The 19901-nt window shown below is 38.4% G+C and overlaps 1 protein-coding gene across 2 annotated transcripts in view; it reads right to left on the bottom strand.

Annotated features, from left to right (window-relative positions):
• The window catches only part of THSD7A (thrombospondin type 1 domain containing 7A), a 546002-nt gene that overhangs the window by 33910 nt on the left and 492191 nt on the right, over nucleotides 1-19901 (bottom strand). The window contains exons 14-17 of one of the 2 annotated variants that reach the window (XM_086397611.1): nucleotides 10919-11097; nucleotides 8691-8696; nucleotides 6527-6660; nucleotides 1597-1750 (exon numbers count right to left, since the gene is read on the bottom strand). In XM_086397611.1, the coding sequence (XP_086253737.1) occupies nucleotides 1597-1750; nucleotides 6527-6660; nucleotides 8691-8696; nucleotides 10919-11097 (473 nt within the window). Of the gene's footprint in view, nucleotides 1-1596; nucleotides 1751-6526; nucleotides 6661-8690; nucleotides 8697-10661; nucleotides 11098-19901 lie in introns of those variants that run through there. The other variant, XM_086397610.1, reaches the window with a different exon arrangement.

The following is a 19901-nucleotide window of genomic DNA, read 5'->3' as shown; positions in this document are numbered from 1 at the left end:
ACTGCCGTATGTTATATAGCAAAGGTGTTAACAGAGTTAATCTTAACAGTTCTCATCACAAGCAGAACATTTTTCCCCCTTTATTCTTTTCTTCTTTTTATCATACGTATTTGAGAAGATGGATGCTAGCTGAAACTATTGTGGTAATTGTTTCACAATATACATAAATCAAACCATCATGCTGTATGCCTTAAACATGTCTGTTGATTATCTCTCAATAAAACTGGGATAAAAAAAGAGTATGTGTCAAATATTAACAGATACATCACATCATCCATACACAAAAATATATGCTCATACTAATTACTGTAGGTCACAAATTTTACTGTGGGTCACAGAACTTATAATCTATTTTTTTGGACCCCCAAAATTAAGATTGTGTGTATGTGTGTGTATTAGTTGATCAGTTGTGCTCGACTCTGTGACGCCATGGATTGCAGCCCACCAGGCTCCTCTGTCCATGGAAAAACAGCTATTAATATTTTCCTAATGTGCACACATACATGCACACAAATATAAGGTAGCACTAATTTAAAAAACCTGGCTGTCATTATCCTACTGGTACAGTCTTGTTTTGGAAACATTTGGTTATTAAGAACAGAAACAGTAACTTCAAACCTGATGCTATGAAATTAGAATATAAAATCATTTGCATACCCTTGTGAAACAGCTGATTGATTCTTTATTGCAGTTTATTCTGTATCCAAGTCAAATGCCACCCCTGTTTTGCTCCTGCTCTATCAGTTGGCTGCTAATCAGCATCTTTAATAATGTTAACACTGGAACAGAAAATTAATTTCTCCTTGAAAACATGTATCTGTCCCATATTATATTTCAGCAAATAAATTACACATTAAATATTTTTTCCATGCTTTTGATGCCCCCATTGAGTGTGCAGCTTTACAAATGTTCCTGGGGTAAGCCAAATTTCCTACAACATTAGCCAGTCCTGTTTCAAGTGACTCTCCTCCCCAGGGCCCATGGAAGTGCCCCATGGGCTGCTGAAATCTAGAAGCTCTGTGTGATTTGAAACTCTCAGCTGGCTTTCCAGGTCCAAAGATGCTCAGAGTCAGTGCCTGGAAAGAGATTCATTGATGCCCAGCTTTCTTCTTTCTACTCCCTTTCTTACCAGAATCTTTTGGGTTTTAGTGTCAATACTCCTGCTGCCATATCCCCAGTGTGAAAGATTATTCCTATGATTTAAATAAAATGGCCTGGGCAAAAAGCAAGGGATGATAACAACTTGACACCATGAAAGCACTTTTACTAGAGTCTCATTCTTTATCTCTTTACCTCTTTACCTGGAGGGAATCATTATCACCACTGCAGTTTTTAACATGCTGTGTATTCATAAATCAATCTAAAGACATTTTGTGCTAGGATTAGGAGGATGGTGAAGGAGTATAAAGTTTGCAAGAGGCTAAGCTGTGCCAGGATGAGTCTAAACACTGCTGATTTTAAATGGCACATTCGTAGCCAACAGCACACCTTGGTAACTAATTCAGTAACCAAGTTTTATTTTCTTAATGATAGTTAAAAGCTTTAGTGGTAAGGAATTAAGCAAATTCTACATTAACAAATGGTTAATTGTCTCACCAAAGAGCATCGGGTCCATGGACCCCATTCGGATACCACACAATCCTCAGGACATGGCAGTTTGCACTCTCGAGAGCCCAGGGGCATCTCTTCTGGGTCACAGAGGTAATCCTCTACATGGTCAGAGGGGCCATCTGCTGTGTTCTGCATGCATCTAGAAGAAAACATGTCTATCAGTGAAGGAATATGGACAATCAAACAATGGCCAACCCACAAGGTTCAAGGTTTCTCTTAAGACATCACCATGGAGGCAGGGGATGGGGAGTTTGGCATTTAATGAATAAAATTCTCCAAACATAAAGACACAGAAGATCTCTGCCTCTCATAAATAGTTGGAGGCCTTCAGTGTGACTTAAAAATCAAAAATCTCTGCTTGCATGTATCATTATCATCTTTTAAATTATAGCCACTATGTGTATACTCTGTATATACAAATTCTGTGTGTCTTCCTCTGAAAGGAGAGAGTCATTTATTTACACCTAAATTATCATGCAGAAACTAAAGCATTGGCCACAGATATTCAGAGATGGGTTGCAATTTTGGAATATAATGCATTTTTTTTCTTTCAAGAAAAATAGTGGATTCCACAGAGAAGGTAGATTCATATATGATGGAAGACAAAGCACATTGAAATCTCCTAGGCAGAAGTTTCATTAACTGCTTTTGAAAGTAACTGATGATCTTTATCAAGTTATTTTGTCATTTAACAAGTAATTTTAGCTTCCCGTTTGCTGATAACCTTAAAAGAAAGCCAGAAGTGAGAGACAATCACACGACTTCTCTAAATGGGGTTGCTGGGATCTTCCTATATCTTGACCTTTTTTACAGAATAAATCCAAACATTTCATTACATTTCATTGTGTTGTGAGCAGTCATAAAGGGCTCTTTAACTCATCTCTTGGGAGTCTGATTAAAGTGGCTAGTATACTGGACTTCGCTTTTTACCATAGTTAATCTCTCCAAGCACTTTTCTAATAGAAGACAAAATCTTTATCCCTCATTTGTGACTCAGAGAAGGTCAACCGAATTATTAAGTTTGGGAAGAGAACTGCATTGCAGGAGATGAAGAGGAAGGCTTGGGCTCTCAAGCCTCAAACCCACTGCAATGTTTTAAACTGTTGGTTGCATTGTATTACCAATTATACCTGGAATCTCAACTTTTCTCAGGGATTTACAATCAGTAGGGAGATTGCATCTTGACAGTTCTCTGCAGAATCACCTTTCCATACCGTGCTGCTGATTTTAAGAGAAATGTGGGTTTCCTGTGGGATGCAGCAAAAACTGGAAAAGTATGCTGTTGGTTTCGTCTTAACTGGGTTTGTAACCTGAAAAATATCCACACAGATACCCAGCTCTGCATTTTTTTGTATGCGAATATAAATATAAAAAGTAATCACTCATGTTGATGTTTGGCAGAAACCAACACGACACTGTAAAGCAATTATCCTTCAATTAAAGATAAATTAAAAAATAAAAAGTAATCACAAAAACATGCAAATGTAGGCTTTTTTGCAATTTCACCGTTGAAGGAAAAAACTAAATTATACATTTTGGGGGGAGAATTTTAGTGTCTTAGGAAAAATTTTCTAGCTTCACTGGCATTTTAAAAATGCTCTGTTGACAGCAGCTCTGAGAGGACATGGAACAGACAGGACAGTTCAATCTCCAAAGTTGGATTTGCTGCTAAGAAAAGATTGCATTCATGTTAGGCTCTGACATGATGTACAAGGATTAACTTGCAAAATTACCTATTGATCCAGAGTTAGGGACAGATGTTCAATACTCTATTAAGTACTTATGTACATAAAACTTTTTATTTTCAAAGGCTTTTCTTTTCCTTCAGTTTTTATTATACAAGTAATAAATTCATTTTAGGAAAATCAGAAGAAATGATAAAAAATTCAATACATTATATCAGAGAGAATCACTCTTAGCAGACTACTGTATTTAAACATATATTTTCATTTCATTAAATAGGAATAAACTTTACCTACTATTTGCACCATTTAGGAAAAACATTAATATGATAAACATCTCATGTTATTAACTGTTTTTCTAAAACATACTTTTTAATGATTACATTTGAATTTTGCAATTTCATCATTTAAATGTGCCACAACTGCAAAAAAAAAACCACAAAAACCCTTCTTGTTGGCATTCAAATTATTTGTAAGTTTTATTTATTTGATTTTGTATTAATGATATTTTTGTCACTGTAGAATGGGGATAGTGGTTTAGTCCCACCACCACTGTTTAGCACTGCAGAAGACAGAAAACCTATTTGGATCAAGTCTTGAGCCCAAAGGAAGGCACTTTAAGTTCATTTGCTTTCTTCAAATGCTTGGACTTTTTCCATTCCATAAGAGAAGGGATTATGCTGTGAGAATATCAAACTGTTTTAGAAAACAGAGCATAGAACCAAACTGGGGCCAAGGGTGGAGCCAGGCACCCACCACAGTTGTGGCAGTAAGGGGGTAGATTGCCTGCAGAAATTTCAAAAGCAACAGAAATAACCAAATCTGACTGGTTTTTATTATCATCATGTGCTGAAAATTTTAGAAAAATGTCAGTGAAAAAATATTCTGTCTCACCAGGGCAAATCACTACCATTATTCAGTCTTTGATATGTCACACCACCCTAAAAGGGCTTCCTTAGCAGCTCAGCTGGTAAAGAATCTGCCTGCATTGCAGGAGACCCCAATTTGATACCTGGGTCTGAAAGATCCGCTGGAGAAGGGATAGGCTACCCACTCCAGCATTCCTGGGCTTCCCTGGTGGCTCAGCTGGTAAACAATCTGCCTGCAACGTGGGAGACCTGGCTTCAGTCTCTGGATTGGGAAGATTCTGGGGAGAAGGGAAATGCTACCTACTCCAGTATTTTGGCCTGGAGAGTTCCATGGGCTGTATAGTCTGCGGGGTCACAAAGAGTCAGACACAACTGAGCGACTTTCACTTTCACACTTCCTTATAGATGTATTTGTCCTGAAATGTCACCCAATGGTTGCATCTAACACGGCATTTAACCTTAAGGAGCATTATTACATGATAAGAAATTTTCATCAATTCTCTATTTGCATTAAAAATGTTTACTGAAAAAATAGGTTGACCTTAAAAGTTACTTTGTTTAAAATGTGTTTGAAAACATTGACAATAGCCATTTGGAAAGCAAAAAGAAGCAACATATAATAATAGACAGCTGGAGGGAAAGCTGAAAGAAGCTATTGTAATTTTTATATTAACAAAAAAACCAACTTTATCAAATGTTTAATATAAAGAAAATACTTTTATATTTTAAAGATAAAATTTAAATTTGGCAGAAGAGTGGTAGAAAACAGAATATCTTTTTCTTCCCTGTTTCCCTATTAACTCATTTCCTCCACCCTCCACCTCATCTACTTCTTAATACTCAGAAAAATAACTTGAGACTTAAGATGAGTGAGGTTTAAAAAAAAGAGAGATTATTTTTATCAGAGCCAATGTTTTACACAGTCCCAAGGTTTTATGATATAAACATTAACTTGCTCTACTTTCCTACTGAAACAGATAAAGAAACAGTCATCTTAAATTCACGAAGAGCTACGTCATGAGTAAGAATGGAATTCTTCACAATTGGAAGTTGTAAAGCTTTGGATGTTTTGTACGTTTCTTTACCGTTTATCACTCAGTAGAGTTAGGATAAACTGGTTAAAGAGTGGCAAAACATTTGAGTTTCAATGCAACTCTGTCACTTCACTCACCGTCTGCTTAGGCACATTACTTAGTACTTTTGAATCTTTTCTTAAAGTGGAGATAATAAAGCTTCATATACTGATTTCCCAGGTTTGAGACCCTTAAGAATCATATGCAGATGCTTTAGGTATAATTTAATGAGTTAATTTAATTGTATTACACTTATTATGGGCTTCCCTTGTAGCTCAGTCAGTAAAGAATCTGCCTGCAATGCAGGAGACCTGGGTTCAATTCCTGGGTTAGGAAGATTCCCTGGAGAAGGGAATGGCTACCCAATCCTGTATTCTTGCCTGGAAAGTCTCGTGGACAGAGGAACCTGGTGGGCTACAGTCCATGGGGTCACAAGAGTCAGAGACAACTCAGCAACTAAACCATATTTATTACAATATTTCAATCGTATTGGGTTTTAGAGAATTTCTATGACTACGACAGAGTCTCAGTTTGGAGAGATAGCATTTAATAAAGGGGACAGACATATAGATGGATCTTTCAAAACACTAAGGGGTATGTGGGGCATTATAGATCTAACAAGGCTGCTCAGCAGTATGACAAGGCTCTCATACTTTCTATGACAATGGAAAAATAACTGTGCTGTCTCAAAGAATAGCCACTAGCCCCCTCTGACTATGGAGCACTTAGGATGGGTCTAGTGTGGTTGAGGAAATGCATTTTATTTAATTTTCATTGGTTTAGATTTCAAGTGAAATAGCCACACATGGTGAGTGGCTACCCTACTGGCCACTGGCCACAGATAACACATGAGTGGCACTAGCCAGCCAGGGGTTTTAGTGAAGGCTTTCCAGGGCAATGGGAGTATTCAAAAGGTGGACAGTTTGATGCCTTAGCATCAAAAGATAAAAGAGTTTATAAAAGATTATCACTGAACTATGGTTAGAAATACAGTTGACCTTTAAGGAAGAAGTGATTGGGATTGGAAAATCTGCCTTTAGTCCAGCTCACGTTCACTATGCAGCCTTTTCTGGGCAAGAGCACCGTGAAGCAAAGCTTCCAAAAATCAGAAGGCAGAGGGTGACAAACTGCTGCTGGAAGCAGATCCTCTCAGAGCTTTCCATGAACACAAGACTCCCTAAAAGTACTGAAGAGAACTTCACTCAGGAGACCTGGGGGGAGGGCAAGTTCAGGCTGGCACACGAGAACTCGGGAGGTGGCGGTACCTTTGCTCCCCCGTGCTTGACCTCACCTCACTTTTCGGGTTTGCACACCCTCTCCGCAGTTGTCCCGCGTGTTCACAAAGGTCACCTTGCAGATGCTCCACGGCTCTGTGACCCATATGTACTGGCTGCAGTCACTGTGACAAGGGACGACCTCATACACCTGAAACACACATGGTTCTCAGTGACCTCACTGCCCGGAACCGGAGAAGGTGAGAGGGGCGCCTCACAGTTCAGTACTCAAGATATTTCACTTTTACACCAGCCTCTCTTTTACTGTTCATTGTCCTAAAACAGGAACATGGAGGCCCTCGTGAGAGTTCGAGTTGCAGCAGTGAAGGGCAGGCAGGGCTAGCCCTGTTGTGTTCTGCTGATCTGCGATCACACTGTAGCTGGAGATCAGACCTCACGGACCACATCAGACACACTCTGTACTTTCCTGGACTGACGCTTACCACACGGTGTTATAACTTCCTGGGCCATACCTCCTGGTCACAGTCTCTGTGTCTTCACTACTTAGCCCAGGGTGTTCATATGTGAGGCATTCTACAGAGACTTGTTGAGTAAGATGAATGAATGAATAGAAGAATTATCATTAATTTTTAAGCAATTAAGGAAGCATATAACAACACTTTTGAAACTGTGGTTTGGGAGAAGTCTCTTGAGAGTCCCTTGGACTGCAAGGAGATCAAACCAGTCAACCCTAAAGGAAATCAACCCTGAATATTCATTGGAAGGACTGATGCTGAAGCTGAAGCTCCAATATTTTGGCCACCTGATGCGAAGAACTGACTCATTGGAAAAGACCCTGATGCTGTGGGAGAGACTGAAAGGCAACAGGAAAAGAGGGCAGCAGAGGATGAGATGGTTCGATAGCATCACTGACTCAATGGACATGAATCTGAGCAAACTCTGTGAGATAGTGGAGGACAGAGGAGCCTGGCATGGGGCGGTCCATGGGGTCACAAAGAGTTGGATGCGACTTAGCAACTGAACAACAGTAAGAACACAGCATGTAAAAGTAGCTCTTTTCAAATAAATATAATTTGGCCCATTTTCCAAATAAGTATGTATACCAATAAGAATTTTTTAATGTTCCATAGAGGAAATTAAAAGATAAATAATACGAAATACAGCTATCTTAAATAAAGTTATCTTAAATCATTTAGGGCTTGGAAGTGAGGTCTGAAATTGGTCTCATATTACACAGCTGCAAAGCACTGAGGGCCACATGAAATAAAGCAAATTGTCGGTGCTCTGGTGCCCGTTTGCAGGTCCAGGTCTGCGGTGGTGTCGATGGTGGGTTTCAGGATTTTTAGCACAATGAACCAACTATAGTCTTTTCTCAGTGAGAGAATGGAGTAAATTAATTAAAAAAAAGGACTCTAATCCACTGCAACAGAGCTGACTCAATCATTAAAGAAAAATGCCTCTTAAAATTATTTCAAAATCTATGATAATTCAACTCCATTTCCTACTTTATAATACCCACCCACACACAATAGTACGTGAATATTTTATATAGTTATTCAATTCCAGAAAATACAGATTTAAGTAGTCCATTGGAACCATTCTTTGTGCAAATTTTAGTGTTACTAAACATCCCTGGAAAGTGAATAAAGTTGACCTACCTACCACACATAGAAAAAAAGTATGCACTGTTGGAGTAAGACTCTGTAATGACTGTCATAAATGATCACCTTCACATTGTGTGCTGTATTAAAATAGAACTAAATACTATTTTAGTATTTAGTAAAACATTACCCTACATGTTGTGGAGAAGGGAACAATTGAAGGGGAAATGCCATCTTTCCTAGTCCTTTGACGGCTTTCATTTTAATCTCCCATGCTGGAGAGAATATCAGTTCAGAGCGGCCTCCTGCGACCCCTTGGAGCCCACCTACTCCTCTCCCTCACCCAAGAAGCATGAGACAGGAGGTGCCACTGCCTTTTCAAGGCGAGAGATTTAAGCTTGTTCTCTTCTATCCCTGTACCTTAGGCCCTGATTTTAAAATGAGAAAACACATGTAACACGTTAGGGAAAAAAAAAAGGGAATAGCTGCAGAAGAAAAGTTTTATGAAAAATATGACTTCTTTTGTGTGAAAGATAAAAAGAATACATTCTCTGATGCCAGGAGTGAAATGGAAACCAACAGCACTCTATCATGAACCATGAGGTTTAGCAGTTCTTACCTGGGCCTGGACCAGGGTTCACCAGGAATGAAGCAAAGGGAGAGAAACAGAGACAAGTTAAAATGTTGGTATATTTGGCGAGAAGATCTCACGTTCTAAGTTTCAAGTATTATCCATATAGAAAAGGTGGGTGTGTTTTTTTCTTGGTAAATGACTCGAACATTTAACTTAGACCTTAAAATAGAAAAGCCACCTCCTTATTATTGTTTAAAATTAAGATACACAAACAAATTGCAAACAGCACAGTCCAGGAAAGGATTTGGTAGGCAGGATGAAGAAATCTTAGAAAACCGAGTAGACCTCAAAATACGTATCTTGGGGAATGAATATGACTGCAAATATCTGGTGGACCAAACTGTGAGCGGGCTATTTATAGACTGATTGATCTTAATCAATTCATTCACCCACATTTCTGAGGAAATGAGTATTCGCTTCCTCAAATGGAAAAGGGAACCTCAGAAACCATTTTCAAGGCAAACTACCACAGATTACTTATTGAGGAAGGTATGACTGCAGTAAAAATCTATATGACATAATTTTCAAAAATTTACACCAACCCCCCCCCAATTTTCAGTTACACAAACCTTGCATATTCTTTTCTTACATTTTACTAACAAATGAATCCTTAGAAGTTTCTACTTTTAATGTAGAACATTTATGCTCAAAGATTCAGAAATCTATTATTTCCTGTTTCAGTTTCCATTGTACATGTCTCAATATACCGTAACCAGTAGTCTGGTAACAAACACTCAGATAACATGCTCTGCATTAGATTTTATCAGAGTGACACAGAAGGAGCTTAGGTAAAAGTTTTAGTAGCAAAGACAACTTGGCACAGCCATTTTGAACTTTTCTAAATTCACTACATAAAAGACGCTGAGGCAAGCAAAACTTAAATTCTGACTGGCTGTACACATACACACTGAAGCTAAGAAAATGAGTAGAATTTATTCAAAACATGAATAAAAATTATTGAAATTTTAGTTTACTACTGGAAAGTCAATATTTCAAAACTTGTAGAAAAATATTCTTTTGTATTATAAACATTACATTTCAGTTTTTCTGTTTCATCAGGGTCATGCATTTTCTTCTTTAGAGATCGTTACTGGGGTAGAGACACTCGATTACCAGTAGGTGGCAGCAGTGAAGTATATTAGTCACCTTTAGTTGCATTTATTTAAAGGCAAGTTTAGCAATTTTACTTGCGAAAAATCAACATTCTTTTAGAAGACTTTCTATGCAATTTAATTCTCCACTTTCTTGGCCCTTAATTGCTTTATTCAAAAGTTATTTTTATTTCTCTATAATTTTATTGTGATGAACAAAGGTTATTTTGGGAAGGCAAATGTATATGGGTGAGCAGTGTATTTGAAGATTAAAATTAGACAATCTATGTGTGTATGAAACATACCTACATATTTAAATTTGGTTCATACATATAACTTTGTTCTTTTGTGAGTTAAACATACATCTTAATATCCACGCACGTATCTTCATATCTAGTGTGAAATTCACTCTTTGTTAATCCTCATGTAGATCAAACATGGCAATAACTGTCTGATGAATCTTATGTTACGTTAAACTAGCAATCTTATATTAAACAATTCCTCCTATTAGATATTTCACTCTATTTCCAGTGGAACACAAGTCATAACTATGAATAGCTGCTAACAAAGTGTGTATTCAAAGTCAAAGAAAGTTCCAAATAATACTGAAAAGGCCAATCGCCAAATTGGTAGATAACACAGAGTCACTTTGACACCATCTTCATCTCTTTCATCTTATCATATTTCATATCAACAGAATATATTTCCCATTTTTGACCCACACCCTACATAACTTCCTTGATTTTAATTTGTATGGTTGGCAATTGAGATTTTTTTTCTGAGTCTAATGGATTTATCAGATAAGACAATCTTGCTCCCAACACTCAAATTATTGTATAACAACAAATTAAATACCTTGACAGTATTTTAAAGGTAGATTTCATTTTTTATTTCTATTACATTAATATGCACATATATACACATACAGTATATTAAATCTCTTGAGAATACAGAGATCATCCATCTGACTTGTAATTTTAATAATTTACTCAGGCATTGTAAAGTGGGTCAAATATCTTATTCAGGGGATATTATTTATTCTCTATTTTGGGTTAAAAAAAAAAAGAGAGATCAGTGTGCATCTAAGAAGTATTTTACAATATTCCCAAGAGCAGAAGATACCTGGTTGACATGGTCCAGTTTGGGGCATGGCCTCCCTCCATTATAGGGCTTTTCACGCAGCCATTTAGACCGAACCTTCACACCGCTCCCACAGGACTTGCTGCAGCGCGACCAATTGGACCACTCACTGAGCTTGCAGTCTGAGGGGCAGGGGATGATGCAGGCCTCTTCAATGTAACCTGAGCAGATAAAAATGAGACAAGGGCTGTCTCCTCCACATGGCCCTCGGCTATTACCACCCACCATTCCAGCCCATTTAGAAGGACTTGGCAGCAACATGCAAATGGAGAGGTGTCTCTGTCATTAGGGACTCAAATTAAATCCTGCAGGAAAATGACACATAGCACAGTGACTCTGTTCAAATAACAGCTAAGCAGCTGCTGTATGATCTGCTTAGGATTCATGCTCACCATATTTCAACATTTCTGACTTTCTGACAGCTCGTGTTTAATTGACAATAACCTGTCTGTTGCCATGTCATTCTCATGCTGCCGGAATAATACATTAAAAAAATGATAACAGTTTTCTGTAAAATCCTATCTGCTAATGTCACATAAGTTCAAGTGTCTGAGTCCATACAACATTCTCCCTCAAGAAGAAAGCCAGACCCTCTCAATCAGTATTCAAAAGGAATCATTTAACTTAGCACCTTCTGTTTCGCTTTCATTGAAAATCAAGTCTGATGAAGAAAAATGAAGGATGTTAAATAAATAATGCCTCATATTATTATATGTGCTGTCAGTTTCAAAGCACCTTCACATACCGTATTCATTTGATTCTCTTGAAAATAGCATAAACGTAGTGGGCATGTACGGAGGCTCTACTGGACAGATAAGAAAACACATACGGAGAGATAACTGACAAGGGCAAGGTCACACAGTCAGAGATGAGGCCAGGATCTGAGTCTAGTCTAGCACTCATTCCATCAAATCACACAGTCAATTAAGTTAAGAGTCCACAGATTTGTCCTGAGAAATGGGAGCATTTTCCTAACCCTTCCCTTAGTACCAACTTGGCATTTCACAGTTATCAGTTTATCCCTATTTTTCTCAAGACAAACAAGTGGAAAAAGCAAAATTCCCCTGGTCAAGAGTCCAGTGTTATCCTCTGTCACACTCTGCCTGTGAGAGTGGTTGTTCTGGAAGGAAGAGAACACTCTGCTCTTACCATTTTACATCAACACCAAAGATTCCATTTTGAAAATGACTATAACGTAAACCAGAGAAGGCAATGGCACCCCACTCCAGTACTCTTGCCTGGAAAATCCCATGGACGGAGGAGCCTGGTGGGCTGCAGTCCATGGGGTCACTAAGAGTCAGGCACGACTAAGCAACTTCACTTTGACTTTTCACTTTCATGCATTGGAGAAGGAAATGGCAACCCACTCCAGTGTTCTTGCCTGGAGAATCCCAGGGATGGGGGAGCCTGGTGGGCTGCCGTCTATGGGGTCGCACAGAGTCGGACACGACTGAAGCGACTTTGCAGCAGCAGCATGATGTAAACAGTTTCTCTTAAGAACTCTAGGTGGACTTTTAAAAATTTTATTGAGACATAATTTATATATCATAAAGGTCAGCTCATGTTTTGGTCTTTAATATAGTCTGTGTTATGCAACCATCACCACCATCTGCTTTTAGAACATTTTCGTTACTACTGCTATACCTGTTAGCAGCCATTTCCCATTTTCCCTCCCGTTCTCTAGCAACCACTAACCTAGTCTGTATCTCTAAGAATTCACCTATTCTGAACATTTTATAAAATGAAATCAAACATTATGTTTTACGATCGGCTTCTTTTACTTACTACAACGTCTTCAGGATTCTTCTATGCTGTGACATGTGTTAGTACCTCACTCCTTTTTATAACTAAATAGTATTCCATTGTATGGAAGTATCATATTTTTCAATCCTTTCATCAATTGATGGACATTTTAGTTATTTCCATGTTTCGTACATTACAAATAATGCTGTGAATATTTGTGTACAAGTTTCTGCACACATGAGTTTTCAGTTCTCTTGGGTATGTACCTAGGAATGGAATTATCTGATCATATGATAATTCTTTATTTAACTTTTTAGTGAAATGCCAAACTGTTTTCCAAAGTGACGGTACCATTTTACGATACCACTAGCAGGATATGAGTGCTCCACTTTATACATTTGTCAAAACTTGCTTATTATGTCTCTTTTACTTTAGTGTCCTTTGAAGAACAAAATTTTAAATGGTAATGAAGTCCAATTTATCTATTTTTATTTTTATTGCTGTACTTTGGTGTCCTATCTAGGAAACGATTATCTAATCCAAGGTCATAAAAGTCAAAAACGCCCATTTTTCCCCAAGAGTTTTATAGTTTCAGTTCTTATACTGAGGTATATAATTCATTTTGAGTCAAGCTAAAAATGTCTAAAGTCACTTACAAATCCATGTCATCAGTAACCAAATTATTTGATGTTTATAAAAGACAATTAATTAACAAAAACCCAACTATTGCCAAATATTATCAAAAGCACTTTAGTAAAAGAACACTATTTCATATGTAATAAATTATTGAAATATTTCTAGAATTTCATTTCCTACCTTGTGCGTGTGTGCGTGCTAAGTTGTATCTGACTTTTTGCAACCCTATGAACTCAGCATGCCAGGATTCTCTGTCCATGGGATTAATTAATTCTTGTCCAGGCAAGAATACTGGAGTGGGTTGCCCTGCCCTCCTCCAAGGGATCATCCTGACCCAGGGATCAAACCCGCATCTCTTCTGTCATCTGCACTGGCAAGCAGATTCTTTACCACTAGCGCCACCTTTCCTGGCTTGCAAAAGATCAAAATAACCGCAAAAACAAACCTCTAACCTTTTGCCATTCAGTAATTATAACTGACAGTAGACTCACATGATTTTTATGTCACTACTTCAGAGTAACAGATAAATGGAAATTCTTTCCATTTTATCTGCTGAAGTACAAATGGCACTGGTGAAATATGTCATGCCTGACTTCAGTTTGATTCACATTGTATTATTAAGTAAGCAGATATAAAATTTTTATGTTTGATCTTCCAATAGAGTACTCCAGAAAATGTCTCTCCAATAAAACTCAATTAAACTGCTGAAAGATACAAATTAGGCACTGAGATAAAGACACAACTGCGAAAGAGTATAATGCTTAGCATTCCATTTTAATTTTCTAATGTGTAACAACATTCAATAATTGCCTGTCAAGTGTATCTCGTACAATTAAAATCCTTAATGCTACTAGTGAACTGCCAGATAAGCATTCCCCTGCCTTCTCCACTAGGATCATTTTTGAGGGCAATTAACACCAAACGATCATGGCGGATAGAAAGTCAGAAACATCTGAAGCGTTTTAAGGCTAAATAAACTGCTGGCATCTTGAAGCAATTTATGGTCCCCGAGAATGCTGGAATAAAATAAATGACTTCACAATGAGGGTGTTAAAACTTGGTAGCTCAACACAGAATATGACACATGAAAAAATCAAACTCCTGAATTTTGATTGTAGTTTTTGTATCTATATTTGTTCTGATGGCTGCTTTCAGGTTGAGATGAACACAAAATTAGCAGGCTTTGAGTGGCAACCAGAGGACCTTTGAGATATATCCAGTCACCTCATTCATTTGAATTATGAATGTGCAGATAAAGTAGCTTTCAACAACTTTCCCAATTATGATATCGTGCTGTTGAAAGGTGTACTGTTGATAGATTAAAGAATTCATTTTGAAAGCACGTGGAACATATTGGTTGGTTCTGATTTACAGCTGTGTGAATGAGCTCTGCTGGCACTCCATTGGAAACATCTGGATTAATCTCAAAAGTGACCTGAAAAATCTATCCTGCTTAAATGTGTGTTATATGCACATGACTGCAATTGCAAATGAGAACATTTAGCTAGAAGTTTATCTACTATGGTCCTTATGGATTTGAAAATACTGAAAAAGGTTACTGAAAAATAGTTTCAAAATGAATAGAATATTCTTTTGTAATTATAGATTAAGAACAGATAACTTGAAAAGCTGGGGAAACTAAACTACCGTGTATATATCCAAACACCTATAATCAACTATTCTACCTATAAAATTCTTACATTCAGTGTATGAAAGGTTATGAATCAACCCTAGGCAATTAAAATGTTCATAATGAAGTATTCAGGTAAGCTTATGTAACTGCAATAAACAGTTATTTTAATTTTATTTTTATATTTTTGTTTCATATACATGTGAAGACATATCTCTTCATATCTGCTAGGTACTTATAGACTTTTTCAGAAAATTTCAACAGTAGTTTTAACTGCTGTCAGATTTTGTAGCTGTTGCTCTTCCAATACCGATAGCTTACGCAATGACTAGGAGCATTCAGATTCAGGCAGTATACCTATGCAGTTCACGATCAAGGCCATTTCTAAGAGCAAACTCTAAAACACTGCTGTATAATGAAGACTTCGGCTGTTCTGTTTCTCTGATTCCTGGCAGACAGCTTCTAAGCTCTGAAATTTCCTGAGTGACAGGAGTATCTTTGTTATTCATGCTGGGCCTCTTAGACTACATGTGAGTTGATGCGAAGATGTCTAAGGAAAGGGGATGACTATACCATATAGACTAAACATGTATTTAAAAAGCTTGGGGCTTTCAGCCTCTTGATATCCTCCCAATCTCTGGGGAGAGGAGATTGAGTTTAACTGTGTGGTCAATGATTCAACTAATAATGCCTACACAATAACTCCTTCCCCACTAGAAAACTCTAGATACAAAAGCTCAGGCTGGTAAAGGACATCCAGGGGCCAAGATGGTGATGTCTCCTGGTTCCACGGGGCGACGGCACGGATGCCCTGTGTTTGGGACCCTCCCAGCCCTCGTCTGTGTGTCCCTTCTATTGACTGGTTCTGATTTTTATCCTTTTGCTATAATAAAACTCTAACTGTAAGTATGGTGCTTTCTGAGTTCTCTGAATCATCCCAGTGAATTATTGAACCTGAGGGAGTAGTGGGGACCTGAAATCTGTGGCCAGTTGGTCAGAAGCGAGGCTCACCCGGGATTCCCGAACATGCACAGCTCATGTCGGAGGCGAGAGCAGTCTTGTAGAGGACTGAACCCTTAACCTGTGAAGTTTAGCCCAAGTCCAGGTAGTTAGTGACAGAAATGAATTCTACTTTCAGATGTATATTTTATTTAAAAAGGAAATAAACTTATTTATGCAAGAGCCCATATCCAAAGTTTACTTATTCAACCAAAATAAAAACTTTGAGAATAATTACATACATGAAGGCATTTATGGACTTTTTCTCCCCAAATCTAACATTTATAGTTTTAATTAATATTGTATTAAAAATTGGAAAAAAAGTTCTAAGAACCCATTTTGGAAATAGGGCTTTGTCAGCAATATAAACATATTTGATAGAGTGTTCAGATTATGAAGTAATAAGAAACTAACTTTGAAACAGAGTGATTTATTTTTAACTGGATCCTTCAGGGCACTGTTCTTTTAGTCAACAAGAATCACACAATGACATGCTGCTGCTGCTGCTGCTGCTGCTAAGTCGCTTCAGTCGTGTCTGACTCTGTGCGACCCCGCCGACAGCAGCCCACGAGTATTTCCAAAGGATGATCTTTAAACACTAGTTTGTTGGGTTCTTGGCTTCCTTGGTGGCTCAGACAGTAAAGAATCTGCCTGCAATGTGGGAGACCTGGGTTTGATTCCTGAGTTGGGAAGATCCTAATAGGTGTTAAACATGATTTTTATAAATGACATGGTCAAGCAAGTTGGAAAATTGTTGCATTAAACTAGGTTAAACAGGTCTTTTTACCCTGGGCTTTCTTCTTTTTGTGTGTTGTTTGTTTGCTAACATGAACTGTGACTCTCTAGGGGAATGACTTAGACACTGCATTATATGCTTCTTAATTTTTTCCTACAGCATCTCACTGGACCAGTAAGAAACAGATCATTCTGACAGGTTGTAATTATAATGCATTAAAACTGGATTCATGTTTTGAGCTGTACAGAGTTAATGTTTAATTAGACCTTCCTATGTCCATTTCTAGATAAGGGAAAAAATGCAAAAGCTAACAAAAACAAAACCCCTAAACTTAAGAAAATTTCTTCTTAATTTATAAAGTTTTAAAGAAGTAAAGGTTAAACTTATGGCAAAGAGAGAGGAAACTGTTATGCAGATAAACTTCTTGAATATTTTTTTAATGACTATTTTAAACGACCATTTTGTGTTTATGCAGATTAACTACAATTTCCTGTCAGGGCTAAACTGGCTTTCAATGTAACTATGAAAAAATGGCTAAACACTGGAGAGTAAATGCAAGTGAAGATTTTCCTTTTAAATTTAACTTTAAAATGTCCACAAATATGTTGGAGTGCTCTCAGGTTACTTTTGAGCCCACTGACATGGTTTATGTCTAATATAAACCATATGATTTATGTCTAATTCTTCATGCATTTACAAAAAAATTCCTACGTATAAGCCTTCCTCACTACATAACCATTTTGATGATACTTTGAAGTAGAAAAAGACCAGGGATTGAACTTTAGTTTCCTGTGTGGCCTGCATTGCAGACGGATTCTTTACCCACTGAGCCACAGGGGGAGTCCTGAAATGAGAAGACACTCAACTAAAGGGTATTAGACTATATTCAACTAATGGGTATTACAGTTACTTTGGACGTGCAGGGCATTAATATAACAGGATTCTATATGAGAGTCAGTTAGTATCTCTATGAATTATGAAACCTTATAATACAATAGGCTTCCCTGGTGGCTCAGCGGTAAAGAAGCTGCCTGCAATGCAGGAGACGGAGGTTCCATTCCTAGGTCGGGAAGATCCCCTGGAGGAGAAACTGGCAACCCACTCCAGTATTCTTGCCTGGAAAATCCCACAGACAGGAGCTTGGAAGGTTAGAGTCCCTGGGATAGCAAAAAAGTGGGACATGACTTAGTGACTAAACAACTACAACAACCTCAACAAAAACATAACACAACATGAGTAATGAACAACTCTGTGGTTTTATCAATCAAATTATCATAGTCATCAGCAAGATTACCACACCTAATCATTTCACTGAAGTTAGTGTTATCTGATCATCGAAAAAGCAAGTGTGTTCCAGAAAAACATCTATTTCTGCTTTATTGACTATGCCAAAGCCTTTGACTGTGTGGATCACAATAAACTGTGGAAAATTCTGAAAGAGATGGGCATACCAGACCACCTGACCTGCCTCTTGAGAAATTTGTATGCAGGTCAGGAAACAACAGTTAGAACTGGACATGGAACAACAGACTGGTTCCAAATAGGAAAAGGAGTATGTCAAGGCTGTATATTATCACCCTGCTTATTTAACTTATATGCAGAATACATCATGAGAAACACTGGGCTGGAAGAAGCACAAGCTGGAATCAAGATTGGCGGGAGAAATATCAATAACCTCAGATATGCAGATGACACCACCCTTATGGCAGAAAGTGAAGAAGAACTAAAAAGCCTCTTGATGAAAATGAAAGTGGAGAGTTAAAAAGTTGGCTTAAAGCTCAACATTCAGAAAATGAAGATCATGGCATCTGGTCCCATCACTTCACGGGAAATAGATGGGGAAACAGTGGAAACAGTGGCTGACTTTATCTTTTTGGGCTCCCAAATCACTGCAGATGGTGACTGTAGCCATGAAATTAAAAGACGCTTACTCCTTGGAAGGAAAGTTATAACCAACCTAGGTAGCATATTTCAAAAGCAGAGACATTACTTTGCCAACAAAGGTCCATCTAGTCAAGGCTATGGTTTTTCCAGTGGTCATGTATGGATGTGAGAGTTGGACTGTGAAGAAGGCTGAGCGCCGAAGAATTGATGCTTTTGAACTGTGGTGTTGGAGAAGACTCTTGAGAGTCCCTTGGACTGCAAGGAGATCTAACCAGTCCATTCTGAAGGAGATCAGCCCTGGGATTTCTTTGGAAGGAATGATGCTAAAGCTGAAACTCCAGTACTTTGGCCACCTCATGCGAAGAGTTGACTCATTGGAAAAGACTCTGATGCTGGGAGGGATTGGGGGCAGGAGGAGAAGGGGATGACAGAGGATGAGATGACTGGATGGCATCATTGACTCGATGCATGTGAATCTGAGTAAACTCTGGGAGATGGTGATGGACAGGGAGGCCTGGCGTGCTGCGATTCATGGGGTCACAAAGAGTTGGACACAACTGAGCGACTGAACTGAACTGAGGGCTTCCCTTGTGGCTCAGCTGGTAAAGAATCAGCCTGCAACGCGGGAGACCTAGGTTCGATCCCTGGGCTGGGAAGATCCCCTGGAGAGGCAAAGGTTACCCACTCCAGTATTCTGGCCTGGAGAAGTCCATGAGCTGTATATAGACTATGGGGTCGCCTTAAAGAGTCAACAGGACTGAGCGACTTTCCCTCACTCACTCAGTATTATCTTTCCTCTAAGGCATTGGGGAGGGGGAGGGGTCAGAGCCCAAAAGAAAGGATGTGGAATAAAACATAATAGCAGATATTGTTGATAAAGACAAATGTAAATAGATTTTTCTCTGCTGCTGTTGCAAATAATGAATTGTCCTTGGTAGTTAAATTTTATTTTAAGCAGTGAAACACTGTTCCTAAAAGGTAGAAAGCCCAGTCCATGTATGGGGGATCCTGGAGGCTATGTTTGACAGCCTCGCCTGAGGGGCTCCATGGAGCCCAGTTTAAAACCTTATAAGTACTAGTTAAGTTGAGGTTTCTGTGACATAGAGCACACAGAACTAAGTGATAATACCAGAAGTATTCCCATCTCATACAGCATGAATGGTAGCTGCAGGAAAACTGCCAAGGAAAGTCACCCTCAACCTCTAGGGTCCTCCTTCAGGGAGCCTGTTAGGAAATAATGCTGGTACCCACACTTTATTTATGCTCCACCCTAGGCACCTGGTTTCTTTTTGTGCCCACATATCCACAGTAGCCCCTTCTTTATTTCCCTGGTTCTT

The sequence above is a fragment of the Bos grunniens genome, chromosome 4 (assembly GCF_055505025.1).
Source record: "Bos grunniens cultivar Pamir isolate PY7600 chromosome 4, Bosgru_T2T1.0, whole genome shotgun sequence".
NCBI lineage: Eukaryota > Metazoa > Chordata > Mammalia > Artiodactyla > Bovidae > Bos > Bos grunniens.
Note: the sequence above shows the minus strand (reverse complement) of the source record. Positions and strands in the feature narration are given on the sequence as shown.